This window comes from Temnothorax americanus, unplaced genomic scaffold, assembly GCF_048541705.1.
Source record: "Temnothorax americanus isolate GAGA-0224 unplaced genomic scaffold, ASM4854170v1 Scaffold29, whole genome shotgun sequence".
Classification (NCBI taxonomy): domain Eukaryota; kingdom Metazoa; phylum Arthropoda; class Insecta; order Hymenoptera; family Formicidae; genus Temnothorax; species Temnothorax americanus.
Window position 1 is genome coordinate 1057046 of NW_027509432.1, and position 12011 is coordinate 1069056.

At 36.7% G+C, this 12011-nt stretch overlaps 2 protein-coding genes across 5 annotated transcripts; one reads left to right on the forward strand and one right to left on the reverse strand.

Annotated features, from left to right (window-relative positions):
- Positions 1 to 501: 501 nt before the first annotated feature.
- LOC143899959 (uncharacterized) lies at positions 502 to 6166 on the reverse strand. 4 transcript variants are annotated; one of them, XM_077410805.1, is made up of 4 exons: positions 5811 to 6166; positions 5356 to 5631; positions 4587 to 4644; positions 502 to 3670 (listed from the first exon to the last, which is right to left on the reverse strand). In XM_077410805.1, the coding sequence occupies exons 1-4, from the start codon at positions 5969 to 5971 to the stop codon at positions 2375 to 2377; spliced, it is 1791 nt and encodes a 596-aa protein (XP_077266931.1). In that variant the 5' UTR covers positions 5972 to 6166; the 3' UTR covers positions 502 to 2374. The 4 variants fall into 4 exon arrangements, with proteins under 4 accessions (XP_077266931.1, XP_077266932.1, XP_077266934.1 ...); XM_077410806.1 differs by having other exon boundaries at positions 5495 to 5524; positions 5811 to 6091; XM_077410808.1 differs by having other exon boundaries at positions 5356 to 5524; positions 5811 to 5923.
- A 1549-nt stretch (positions 6167 to 7715) lies between these two features.
- On the forward strand, positions 7716 to 11919 carry LOC143899976 (vesicular integral-membrane protein VIP36). Its single transcript, XM_077410839.1, has 7 exons — positions 7716 to 8012; positions 9205 to 9320; positions 9439 to 9636; positions 9801 to 9963; positions 10276 to 10442; positions 10590 to 10653; positions 10728 to 11919. The coding sequence occupies exons 1-7, from the start codon at positions 7898 to 7900 to the stop codon at positions 10877 to 10879; spliced, it is 975 nt and encodes a 324-aa protein (XP_077266965.1). The 5' UTR covers positions 7716 to 7897; the 3' UTR covers positions 10880 to 11919.
- Positions 11920 to 12011: the final 92 nt, after the last annotated feature.

Genomic DNA, 12011 nt, shown 5'->3' on the forward strand with positions numbered 1-12011 from the left:
TCTGAATTAATGATATCAATTTAACTAGGACATCCGTCCGACGAAAAGTACATCTTTTCGCAGTTGTTGATTTAACGTATTTTTGGAATGTGATTGAAGAAGAAAAACTAAAGAACTAAAAGAAAAGATATACGAGATTGTTTCTTTACCCGTTTAAATCTATCGGGACTCTATACTACTCTCTTGCGTTTTTATTGCGAAAACAGGTGCCTTCGATATGTTTTCGTCGACAACATCGGCAAAAGTTTTCTGCGTATCCGTTCTACATTTTTTAATAGCGTTTATAAGAAATACACTGCAAAGATATAAAAACATACTGGAAACATATACAATCGAAGTTAATAATGTAAATTCAGCAGTATAGTAAATATAACATGATTATCTGACATATTATTAAGTAAGAATACACGATAATCTCGTATTTAAAATCCAAGATTTATTCTTGTTAACGCAGAGACAAAGATATGTAGAGTTGCTCGGTGAAATAATCAATGAACAAGCTTGTAGTTTCGAGAGTTTATTATAAATCTCATCCTATGTACACTCTTAGGTATGTCTCTAACGTTTCTACTGATCGAAGTATAAAAGTATGTCCTAACGATTATTCGTTTAGACCTGAATAATTATTGATTTAAATTATACATTTTTTGTATTAATAAGAAAATTAGCCAATATTGTAATATATAAACCACTTTTCTCGCAATGGTATAATGTAGAATTTTAAAAATTAATAACTATCCTCGACAGACCTAAACGAATAGATCGACTGACACTGGAAATCGCTTTGGTCGAATTATTTGATCGTCTCTAATCCTCATTTATTATATGATGGAAGGTCAAAGTAATATTTCTAGCTCGATACATATATATGCTATGTATATATATCCCAACAAAGATTTAATATAAAGGCAACGTAATATCATCCTTAATGGATAACATCAGAACATATTTAAATCTATGGCAAATGAGAAGTCTTGAATGCAAGAGTTTGACAAATAAGATTGTATGCAAAATGAAATTTTTTTTTCGAAGATATACATTTTCTCTTTGTCATTTCTTGTTTTGCTCTTGAGATACACTGTATAATAACGTACAATTTCGCATCTATATCTTATATCTTCGATTTTTACAGTCGTCGACTTTTAGATGTTAATATTTTTCGATAAATATTCCAAATAAGTTGCATGAATAATTATCACGTTCTTTTTAAAAATATATAGAAATAATTTGTATCAATAAAAAATTATATACTTAATATTATATAATATGTAATTATTGAATCTTCTTTTATATGTGTTATGGATTGTTTATAATATAATCAACAATATTTCATTATATAGAGTAGGTCATAAAACGCTGCTATTATAAATGCAATAGTAACGTTGCAACTTATCTGGTAGTAACAATTTGCTAGAAAAAATATATATGTATAATTTCGTATTATAATTAACTTTCAGAAATTTGTTCGTGATAACTCAATTTGTGGTGGACACAATATATTTTTAATCACCTTGTCAAATTCAACGAATTACAAATTAGAAATATAAATATTATATTTCGTTATTAAGAATTAAACGCGGAGAGATATCTTTCTAATATTACATATGAGTATTACATCGTATGAATAAGCGTCGGATATGAAATATAAATTTTCTAACGATAATATCGATGAGATAACATGCATAAAACAATATTCAAGAAATTATTCCCAAATAAGCATTCTGTTAGATTAATATGACGCTACGTTACGGAATCTTTTTTATTTATAGGAGAAGCTATTTATCATGATCTATCTAAAACATTAAAGATAATTATAAATCATAAATCATAGGTCGGAAACATATACTAAAATTAAACACATTACATTTCTGTACATGTGGGTTTTATCATATTCTACATTATACCGCATTAAATGTTGGTACATTTCATAGAATCAAGTCTTTATTTGTAAAATAGTCGTGTCAAAAGTTAATAAAATTGTACTCTTCACTATATAATTTATTCTTTTCTTTCTAAATAACTTTATCCCAAAATTGATATAGAAAAATTATGCACTACAACAATTTTAGCAATTTACACGGTGGAAATAGCATTGAATTCTTCTAATTTAATTGTTCAAAATGTAGCTAAAAATTTCGAAAAAACTTTCCGAAAGTTAGAGAAGAAATACACCCCTGTTCAAAAAAATTTTAAAAACAATAAAATGAGAATACACAGTTATTTTTAATTGATTAATTAGAAAAGAAACTATTTACTATATAGCAAAAGGTAAAATCGATGCTTCTAGTTGTGTATTTTTTGGTACTTTTCTCGAAAATATAAAAAATTTTCCCCTTTTTTTCTGTATAATGACACATTGACTGTCCATGATAGTTTACATGATAACACACCATTTTTTTGTACTCTCAGTTGGTTCAGCCGTCATTTTATTGTCATCATTCTTTATCCCGCTAATGTCTAACTTGGTAGAGTCGAACTTATAAGGTGTGGCTTTCGGCGTGGATACCTGCATGCTAGGTATGCGCAAACCTTTCAACAGATTTATAGATGTACTTAGTAAACTACCCTCTCCATCCGTTTTCTGCTTTTTCACCGAGCTCCACTTTTCCGTTTCAATTTTACGTTTTCTGTCCAATGGGCTACCATTCGTAGAGAAACTGTCGGATAGTAAACCGCTACCATAATGTAAGACTTTAGCTTCTGTTCCTTCATCCTGCGGCATAGACATAGTTGACGTATTCACGAAAAGAGAACTATTCGGTGATATCCTTCTCTCACGGAAAGTAACATGACGCAGTCTACCGATGGAATGTCTTCCCGAAATGTTTCTCAGCGTCTTTCCAAATGACAGGTCTCTTAAATGTTGACTCGGCATGCCTTCCGAATTGCTTACGTCATAGAGCTTCGAATTATCTTTCAGACAATCGTTGAGTCTGATTTGTACATCTTTCAGCATTATAGATGAATCGTAAGAAACGAATGATGCATCATTTGCAGCGTCATCGATCTTTTCTTTATCATTCTGTGTGTCGCTCTGTGTAACGGATTCCGAAATTTCGGATACTTCCGACGTTGTGGATTCAACAATGTCGACCGAGTAGCTCTCATTATCGGTTTGAGCTTCGCTTCGCATCTCTTCTTTTTCATTTATACCGTTCTTCATCTCCTCCTGTACCGGAGGCAATTCTTCTCCCTTATCATTGTCCTTTGGTTTATCGTCTAATTTTTCTTCTCCATTGTTTACCAAACTTTGATCACTTTCATATGTTAATTTAATATCGTTCGCATCTTGCTCTTCCACTTCTTTGGTTTCAGCATTAACATTTTCCAATAAGACTTCTTCTTTTTCTTGTTTTTCTTGGGAAACAGTTTTGCTCTCCACAAATATTACTTCCTGGTTAGTTTTCGTACAAGTTTGAAGTTCGCTCGACATCTGTTCGAAGGAATGATCAATATATTCTTTGCTCACAGTAGATTTCTCAGCTTCAATAGTTTTGTCGTTACTGTTCTCTTCTGTAACATTTTCTTTGTGAATTGAAACATTCAACTTGACTTCAGCTTCTTCCGATCCCGGCTGCATGCCCGCACTTTTGGTTTCTGGATTTTTCATTAGTACTTTTAATTGCTTTATCGCTCGACGTTCAACTTTTGCTGGAGGACGAAGTTTGCTCTATAACATACATTATTTCCACATTGCAAAAACCTATGAGGCAATGCAAAAAGAACTTAACAAATAATTGAAAGTCATAGACTTATCATTAGCATGAGCTATTTGTGCGTTTCAATAAATTTACAATTATTTTGTGAATTATATTTAATTAATATTCTTATATATGCACATAATATTTATGCATATTTTTCTACAATTTTAATTATATTAAATCTGAAAATGTACGTAAATATATATGTATATAAGCGAAAATTTTGCTCATAAAATTAGCAAGTAAGAAATCGTTACTAAATATTAGTAAATAAATTAATACAGATAAAATATTTTTATATTACATAAAATTACATTTGTCAATTAACTTTCTTACCGTCTCTTCCTTTCTTTCCATTTCTTTCTCTACATATAAATTATAAAATGTAAGGAGGCACAGATATATAAAATTGTTAATAACTGATAACATACAACATTTATGAAATATTTGATTCAGCTAAGAAAATAAAAAAACCGACCTGTAAACATATTACACGCAAACAATATCAAACCATTATAATACATAAAATAGTATCGTTATAAATTCGAACTGCGTGATAAGCCCATACCTAATCTTCTAAAAGATAACATTATCTTAATAGTAAATTTAATAAAGGTTCTTAGTAGAGTATCAGTGTTGTTTTTAGAAATTAATACTTAATATTGTCCAAACAGAGAGAGATAAAGCACAACACATTAAATACATAAAACGTAATAAATTTCAATCGCTGAATATGTTATAACGTAATCTCTAAATAATTATTTAATATTTTTATATTACAAAAAATCAAAATAATCATATTATATACATGTATTGTTTCAGATAACAATTTGAAATATATCATAATAAAATAAAAAATTAAAAGAAATTAAAAGTCTAATATACCTTAAAATTCTTTCCCGGTCCAGGCGGTATTTTTTTCTGTATTCCAGTCAGTTTTGGCCTAAAACAAAAATAAGATATTCACAATCAACGAAGAGACAAGCCACGTTGCAAATGGCCTTTGAGCAAGAAATGCTGGAGGTGACGAGAGGAACAAATTCAAAAGTAAAGAAAGATAAACCAAAGTTTCTCACGTCTAAAAATGAAAATATCTTTTCGTTTCTTACACGCATCGTCATAATATTCTCTTTGTAAAATAAGAAACCCGAAAAACACATTGGTGTCTCGTTCGTCAATCTATTTCTTCTCAAAATGTCTTAAAACGACTCGACTCGACTCGACTCTCACTTCAAAGTTGATATCTGGATTACCAGCCAAATTAATTCTTCATTTCAAAATTCTGTGACACTTACACGATACGATTACAGAGTATCGCAGAGATATATTTAAGAAACTGTACGAGATGTGATCTCGATAGCCCCAATCAGTCTCCCAATTCGTTAGCAAACGGTTACAGAACACAAAGCTCCGACACCCCGTAAACTACAGCGGCAAGCAACCAACAAGTTCCAGGCGTTGCATCGAAATGCCAAATCGCGCAAACAGAGTTTACAACTAAATCCAAGGCCAACTCCACTCCAGGATGGCCCAGGGAGAGTTGACCGGAGGGCAAGACTCGAGAGAGAAACAAGCGTACGCGTACATCCCGCGCGGACTGAGAAACTCTGGCGGAACTTGCGATTCGCTGTTTTTGCTGATTGTTTCTACAAACCTGTTCGAAATCTCGGACTCGCGCTGTCTCTCGGGCAAGCTAGATTCAGAAGCTCTCGACGGCGCGGTCGTTGCCTTGAGCCTCCGAACGTACAAATTCCTCTCATCGCCCCCAGGGGCCGCCTTCTTTGGCGTCTTACCCATGGCCACGACTGCGATTAGCGGCGTGCCTATTAGTTGCGCCCGATTAATCTCCACGCCCTTTTCTTTCTTTTCTTTCCGTCTTTGCCGAACCTTACTTGCGTGCGGACGCAACAAGCCCGCGTGAGGTCCCCCACTTACAGCGTATACGGCAAATTAAGATCTTGCTTCTACTATTACTCCACTCGCACTCTCTCACACACGCATACACACGCTCTCGCTCTCTCTCTCTCTCTCTCTCTCTCTCTCTTCCGCTAGCTCTCGCCGCCTCTCGCCTCCTCCTCCGCTCAAATATTAATAATCGCCCTTTCTTACGCTCGTCGCGGCCGATTACTCGCGACGTGGACCTCGCCGTACGAATGCGGGCGCCGGACGCCGGTATCTCGTGCACGAGAGCCGGGAGAGCGGCAGAGCGGGACGAACGGCTCCGTCGAGTTCAAGCGCACGTACGTACTACGCAGGACGCAGGACGCCATACAACCGCCGACCGATCGCACGACGACGCACGACGAGAGGACACGATGGATGCGAGCACGTGCGCAGGCGCAGGCGCGGATGCGCGTCAGCGTCACCGGCCGGCCGCTCTCTCACAAAAGTCACAGACGATTTGAAAAAAAAATTCGCACGAGACGACCGGGATCGCGGCTCTCGACGATGGCTTTTAGGCGATCCGCGGAGTTGCGGAGTTTGTCGGGTTACGGGCGACGACTCGACGTGCACGGAACGGAATCGACTCGAACTGACCGTGAACCCGTGAACGTGAACTAGGAGCGACCGACCACGCGCGCGCGCGTGTGTGCGGCGCGTACATGTGTACATACATACGTACAATACATACACGACCGGCAAGCCCTCGCGCCGTTTCCTCGTGTGCGTCCGGCGAAATCACACAATCCCGGGGGAGCCCGGAGCAAACGCGGCGGCCATGGAGCGGCGATGGCGGCATTTGCGGCGGCGTTGTCGTCGGTCGTCGCTTTCGCGCGCTCGCGTACGAATTGAAGCTAGGGAGGAGCGTAAAATATCGATGTTTCGTGTTTCGTATTTGATCGAAATACATAGTACACCGATATATCGATTAGAAATATGTATATCGATGGAGAATATCGTTAATTTTTGAATTTTTTAGACAAGTTTTTAATATGTATATTACTACGTTTGAAATCTGTTACAAGACCAACGGTCTCGCGAAAAACCCACTTCGAGAGGCTCGCGCGACGTCTTTTGATCGGCGAATACAGACGGAAGAACCGCAAAGATTGAGTTTCTACATTAATTACGCACGCGAAACGAAACGTAACGCAACGTTACCGTCCGTCCGTTTATCCGTCGCTATTTAGATATACTAAAAGATATCAATATACGTACCTCACGACGACGATGCATCCTTGCTCCTGGAGTGATAAAGATAATTTTGGATCGTTCACTGTCGATGCCGAAATCGCGATAACGCGATTATACACGCGATACAGGTTACGACGAGCACTTTATTACGCGATTCACTTCTGCGAACGGTAAGTCGCAGGGCAGGAACCACCAGTGCGATTCGAACGCGATACCTACGTGTCAGCGCGTTTTCGCAACCGACCGCCATATTGTAACTATCGAACTCGAACGGGCAAAGTGGCGATCCTCGAATAAGAAGAATCGATTGAATCGAAACGGCCGGGCGGCGAAGCCGCAATAATTTTACGCGTATAATGTAGAATTGAGATCCGAGATCCGACGTGTATCCAAAATAATGGAAAATAGTCGTTGTAAATGCGACCAATTATAGAATATATGTGCATACGTACATACCTATACATATGTATGATCGTTCTCGGGCAATCGTCAGAATCGCGATATACGGCGCTTCGTCAAGACGAGAAGTTACTTCGCGAGACACTCCCGACGTTTTCTCGCGCGCGAGATTCACTTTCGATTCCCGTGAAACTCTTCTTCTCTCAGCTTCTCTTTCTTTCCCCGTGCAAACGGCACTCGATCCCGAAGTTTCCGGAGGATTCGCCAAACGATTTCAACGATTTGAACGCGAGCCGATATGACGCGTTCTGCCACCGACGAGCTCGCTACTGATCGAAGACGGTCAACTCGGCGTGAATTTTCGATTTCGCGACCACTGGCCACGACGATGCGATAATCGACATTATCGATTGTCGAGTGTCGCGTTGGGCGCGAATCGAATCTCGAATCGCTCGGCGACGCTAGGATGACTCGGATCGGGGGGTCGGGGACGACTGGGGACGACGTTGGTTAGCTCGTAGCTCGGCGAGCGCGTGAATCGTGAATGGCCTTTATTCTAGTGGTGCTGTCCAGCTGTCCGTTTCTACTTCGGCCGTGCGCGCTGTGACTCTTCCACCCACGTGTTTGTAGTCGAAACGAACGATCGGGAGTCAGCGGTCAACATGGGCGCGATTTCGTGGCTGTTTCTACTCGCCGGCGTCCTGGAGTCCCTCGCTACGGAATGGAACACGCAGGATTACGTGAAGCGAGAACACTCTCTGATCAGGCCGTATCAAGGTGCGTCGATTTCGTTCCGTTCCGTTTCCCTTATCGCGCCTCCCGAAATCTCGCCAAAGTCCCGTCGCGTCGGGACCCTCCAGGATTCGCGCGCTTGTTCATTTATTATCTAATCCGTAATTTCCGAGCCAGCTCGCCAGGAGTTTGAGGTTACGAGGCGACTAATTAATGCGGAGAATTTATTACTTTCCGACAGATAACGACGTTAATGACGAAGACGCCTACGTCTTTCGCGGCTGTTTCAATATTTGCGAGATCAGCAAATATACGTGGGTCAAAGAGTCGACTTTTTTTTCTCAAAAGGAACGCGTGAACTCTCAATTTTTTTAAATTATGGATCCTCTGGACTCTGGAAATCCTGTTGCGCGCCAGCGCGGGAGGATTTGCTATCCGCGAGCCAGTCCACCAGAAGTTTGAGGTTATGAGGCGACTAATTAATGTGGAGAATTTATTGCTTTCTAAAGATAGCAGCGTTAATAAAAAAAAAACAGCTACGTTTTTTTTTCTTAAAAAAAATGCGCGAAGTCTAATCTTTTAATTTATATATTCCCTCTGGGAATCCTGTCGCGCACCAGGATTTGCTAATTCATTTATCATCTAATCGCAATCCGTGAGTCAATCCACTATAGGTTTGACGTTACGAGATGACTAACTAAGGCTAATTAATGCAGAGAACTAATTTTTCATAGATTGTAGCGTTAATGAAAGAGATAAGTACCTACATGTTTCATAGCTGTGTCGCGAGATTAGCAAATATGCATAGATTCACTTTTTTAAAAGAGCGCGATTTTTCGTTTTTTTTTCTTCAAATCACAGATTTCTCTTGAAGATCGATAAATTGATAATTCTTTTTGTGATACTTATGATAATAAAAATATTCAAAGAAAGAGATTAGTGATGTATAGCGTGATATCGGCGAAAGTTTTAACGTGCAACGAGTTTCTAATACATTTTTTTCTTGTATATATTAAGTAGACTGTAAATTAATTATTTATGATAATGGCTATTAAATATTTATTAAATCTATCATCTTTTATATATTCGGGTTATAATAAACATGTTATTTTATTCCCGAATTTATATTTTTGATGTGCGTTTATCATTTCTTTTATATATTTATAATTCGTACTGTTCTATATATTTACGGTGTAAATGCTTTAGTTTATTTATGAAGTTATGTTTATTATAACAGGCACAAGTATGACGATACCTTACTGGGACTTCATGGGAAGCACAATGGTAACCAATAATTATATCAGGTTAACGCCTGATTTACAAAGTAAACAAGGTGCCTTATGGAATTCTGTGGTAAATATTCTACTTATATTTGTACATGTTTTCGATATATAACTTTTTAATGTGAAAACTATATGATATAGGTATATGTATTGCCTACTAATTAAGATTTTTAAACTTTCGTTTATAGCCGTGCCATATACGAAATTGGGAACTGCAAATTCAATTCAAAGTACATGGAAAGGGAAAGGAATTATTTGGAGATGGTTTTGTCATTTGGTATGCCAAGGAAAGGATGAAGTCAGGTCCGGTATTTGGGAGTCAGGACTATTTCCAAGGATTAGCAGTGATACTTGACACATACAGCAATCATAATGGCCAGCATAATGTACGTTAATGATGCATTCTTATAAAATCTGTCTATAGTTTGAGTAGTCGATTAAGTTTACGTAACTTTGATTGTTTTCAATCATCCGAAACTTAAGATTCTCATATTTGTGTCTTTATTTTTCCGTATCTTCTTTTAATACTTGAATATTATATTTGCGACAGCATCAGCATCCTTACATCTCAGCAATGGTCAACAATGGATCTCTGCATTACGATCACGATCGCGACGGCACTCATACGCAACTCGCAGGTTGTGAAGCGAAGTTCAGAAACTTGGAACACGATACGCACTTAGCTATAAGATACGAAAGAGATGTCCTAACTGGTACGTAAAGATAATTAAACGTTTAAACACGTTGTGTCTTTTATACTATAGCGTGTGTCATAATATATCGTTTGTTAAATTCTATCTTGTCTTATACTTCTTATTCATCGTTTGTACTTTGTCCTGGCACGTTACGTGAATTGTACTTTTTCTGCTTTTTTGTGCCAGCTTCATAATTGTCTCTTTCTTGATTTGCAAATGTATGTATACACGCATACATATATGTACTTATTTATCGACCAGAATTACGCACGCGTATACTCACGCATAACTCCGTGTTTCTCATAATGTTTTTTTCTTATTGTAATGAAGTTTCCACGGATCTCGCTAACAAAGCAGCATGGAAGCAATGCTTTCAAGTGAATCGAGTCAAGCTTCCAACAGGATATTACATTGGAATTTCTGCTACCACGGGTGATCTGTCTGACAATCATGATATATTGTCGATTCGTTTGTTTGAATTAGACTTACCAGATGATGTAAGCAAAAACTAAATTTATTCTTTTTCTATATACCTCTATTATATATTAAATATATGATATTATATATGTAAAGCACATATCTCGTTAGCAAATAAAGATGTAAACTATTTCATTAGATACTTAAAAATATATGTCAATTTACAGCCTAAGGATCAAGAAGACAGATCACAAATTGTGCCATCAGCAGCATTCTATGACGCACCAAGAGGTATGCGGTTAAAAATAAATTGTTATTGTACATCTGTATAAATTTAGTATTCTAATATAAATCTCTTGTTTCAGAACGCATAGAAGATCCGAAGCAAACGAGTATGAGTGGAATAAAACTTTTCCTACTGATGTTGGTTGGTGCGCTCTTTTTAATAGCTTGTGTTGTCATGGCCATTATGTTTTACCAAAAGCATCAAGAAAATAGTAGAAAACGATTTTACTAAGTCAGATTTTAGGTAGTGTATGTGTGTGTCTTGAGCGTCGCAGCTTACCGATTTCTCTTCTATTCGAGATTTTTTGTATACAAAGCGTAAATTATACGAAATGCTCATAAGACTGTCTTTATTTGGGGTTTCTATTAAAAAATTAGTATAAATCTTTTTTTTTGTCTATAAGGTAAAGGAAAGACGTGTATGTGTGTGTGTGTGTGTGTGAATAGAAGTATTCTAATTCCAATATTTGCAGAATGTTGCCCCATTGGATTAATTGTCGATGTCATTGATTGGACTCAATGTACATTTATTTGATTTTATTATAGTCAGTAAAAATACGTATTTATTTACAGTTCCTTTACCAAAGTTATTACTTCTTGAAATGTCAGGTGGAATTTAACGAAATAAGTTTTTATATATTTGACTTATAAAAAATATGTAGAATGGAGAGATATATCATAACGAATGTATGACATGTACATTATTAATTGTATTTTAGAAGGGTCTTGGAAAAATTCGTATATTATATGTATTAATTTCAAGCCAAATGTTCATATGCACAAGATCTTTGTGCTGATATATACTTTTTCCAGAACCTTTTTGTCTGTATAGGTTGGAACTAATTAATTCTAAACTCCAGTGATTTTAAATACTTAAGGAAACAATAACATCACAGATAAAAGAGATATTTGTTTAAGGAGATAAATTATAGAAATCCACTTTAATTTCTATTTATGCAATTTTTTTGCGTAATCATTTTCATATGCAGATTAGATACAGAAAAGACTTTATTAACATAGATTTTATATTTGTACATAAAGGAAATTAATGTACTCAAAGCTCCCATATTGCGTACAGTTTGTGATAAATATTACTTGCAGATTATATAAATGCAATTCTCTAAACAGGCAACTGGCCATAAGAATTATGCAGTGTTAGAATAATGTCTAACATTGCATGAAAGTATATGCAATGTGGGGGGGGATTCTACTGTATTTCAATATAAAATAACTACATACATAGTAAAACTCTGTATTGTAATCCTTTTTTATATGGAAACTAAGAAAAGGGGAACCAAACCGTTTAATATAAACAATCGTCTTGTTACCGAGATGATGTTATTATCATTCGAAACAATAATGTA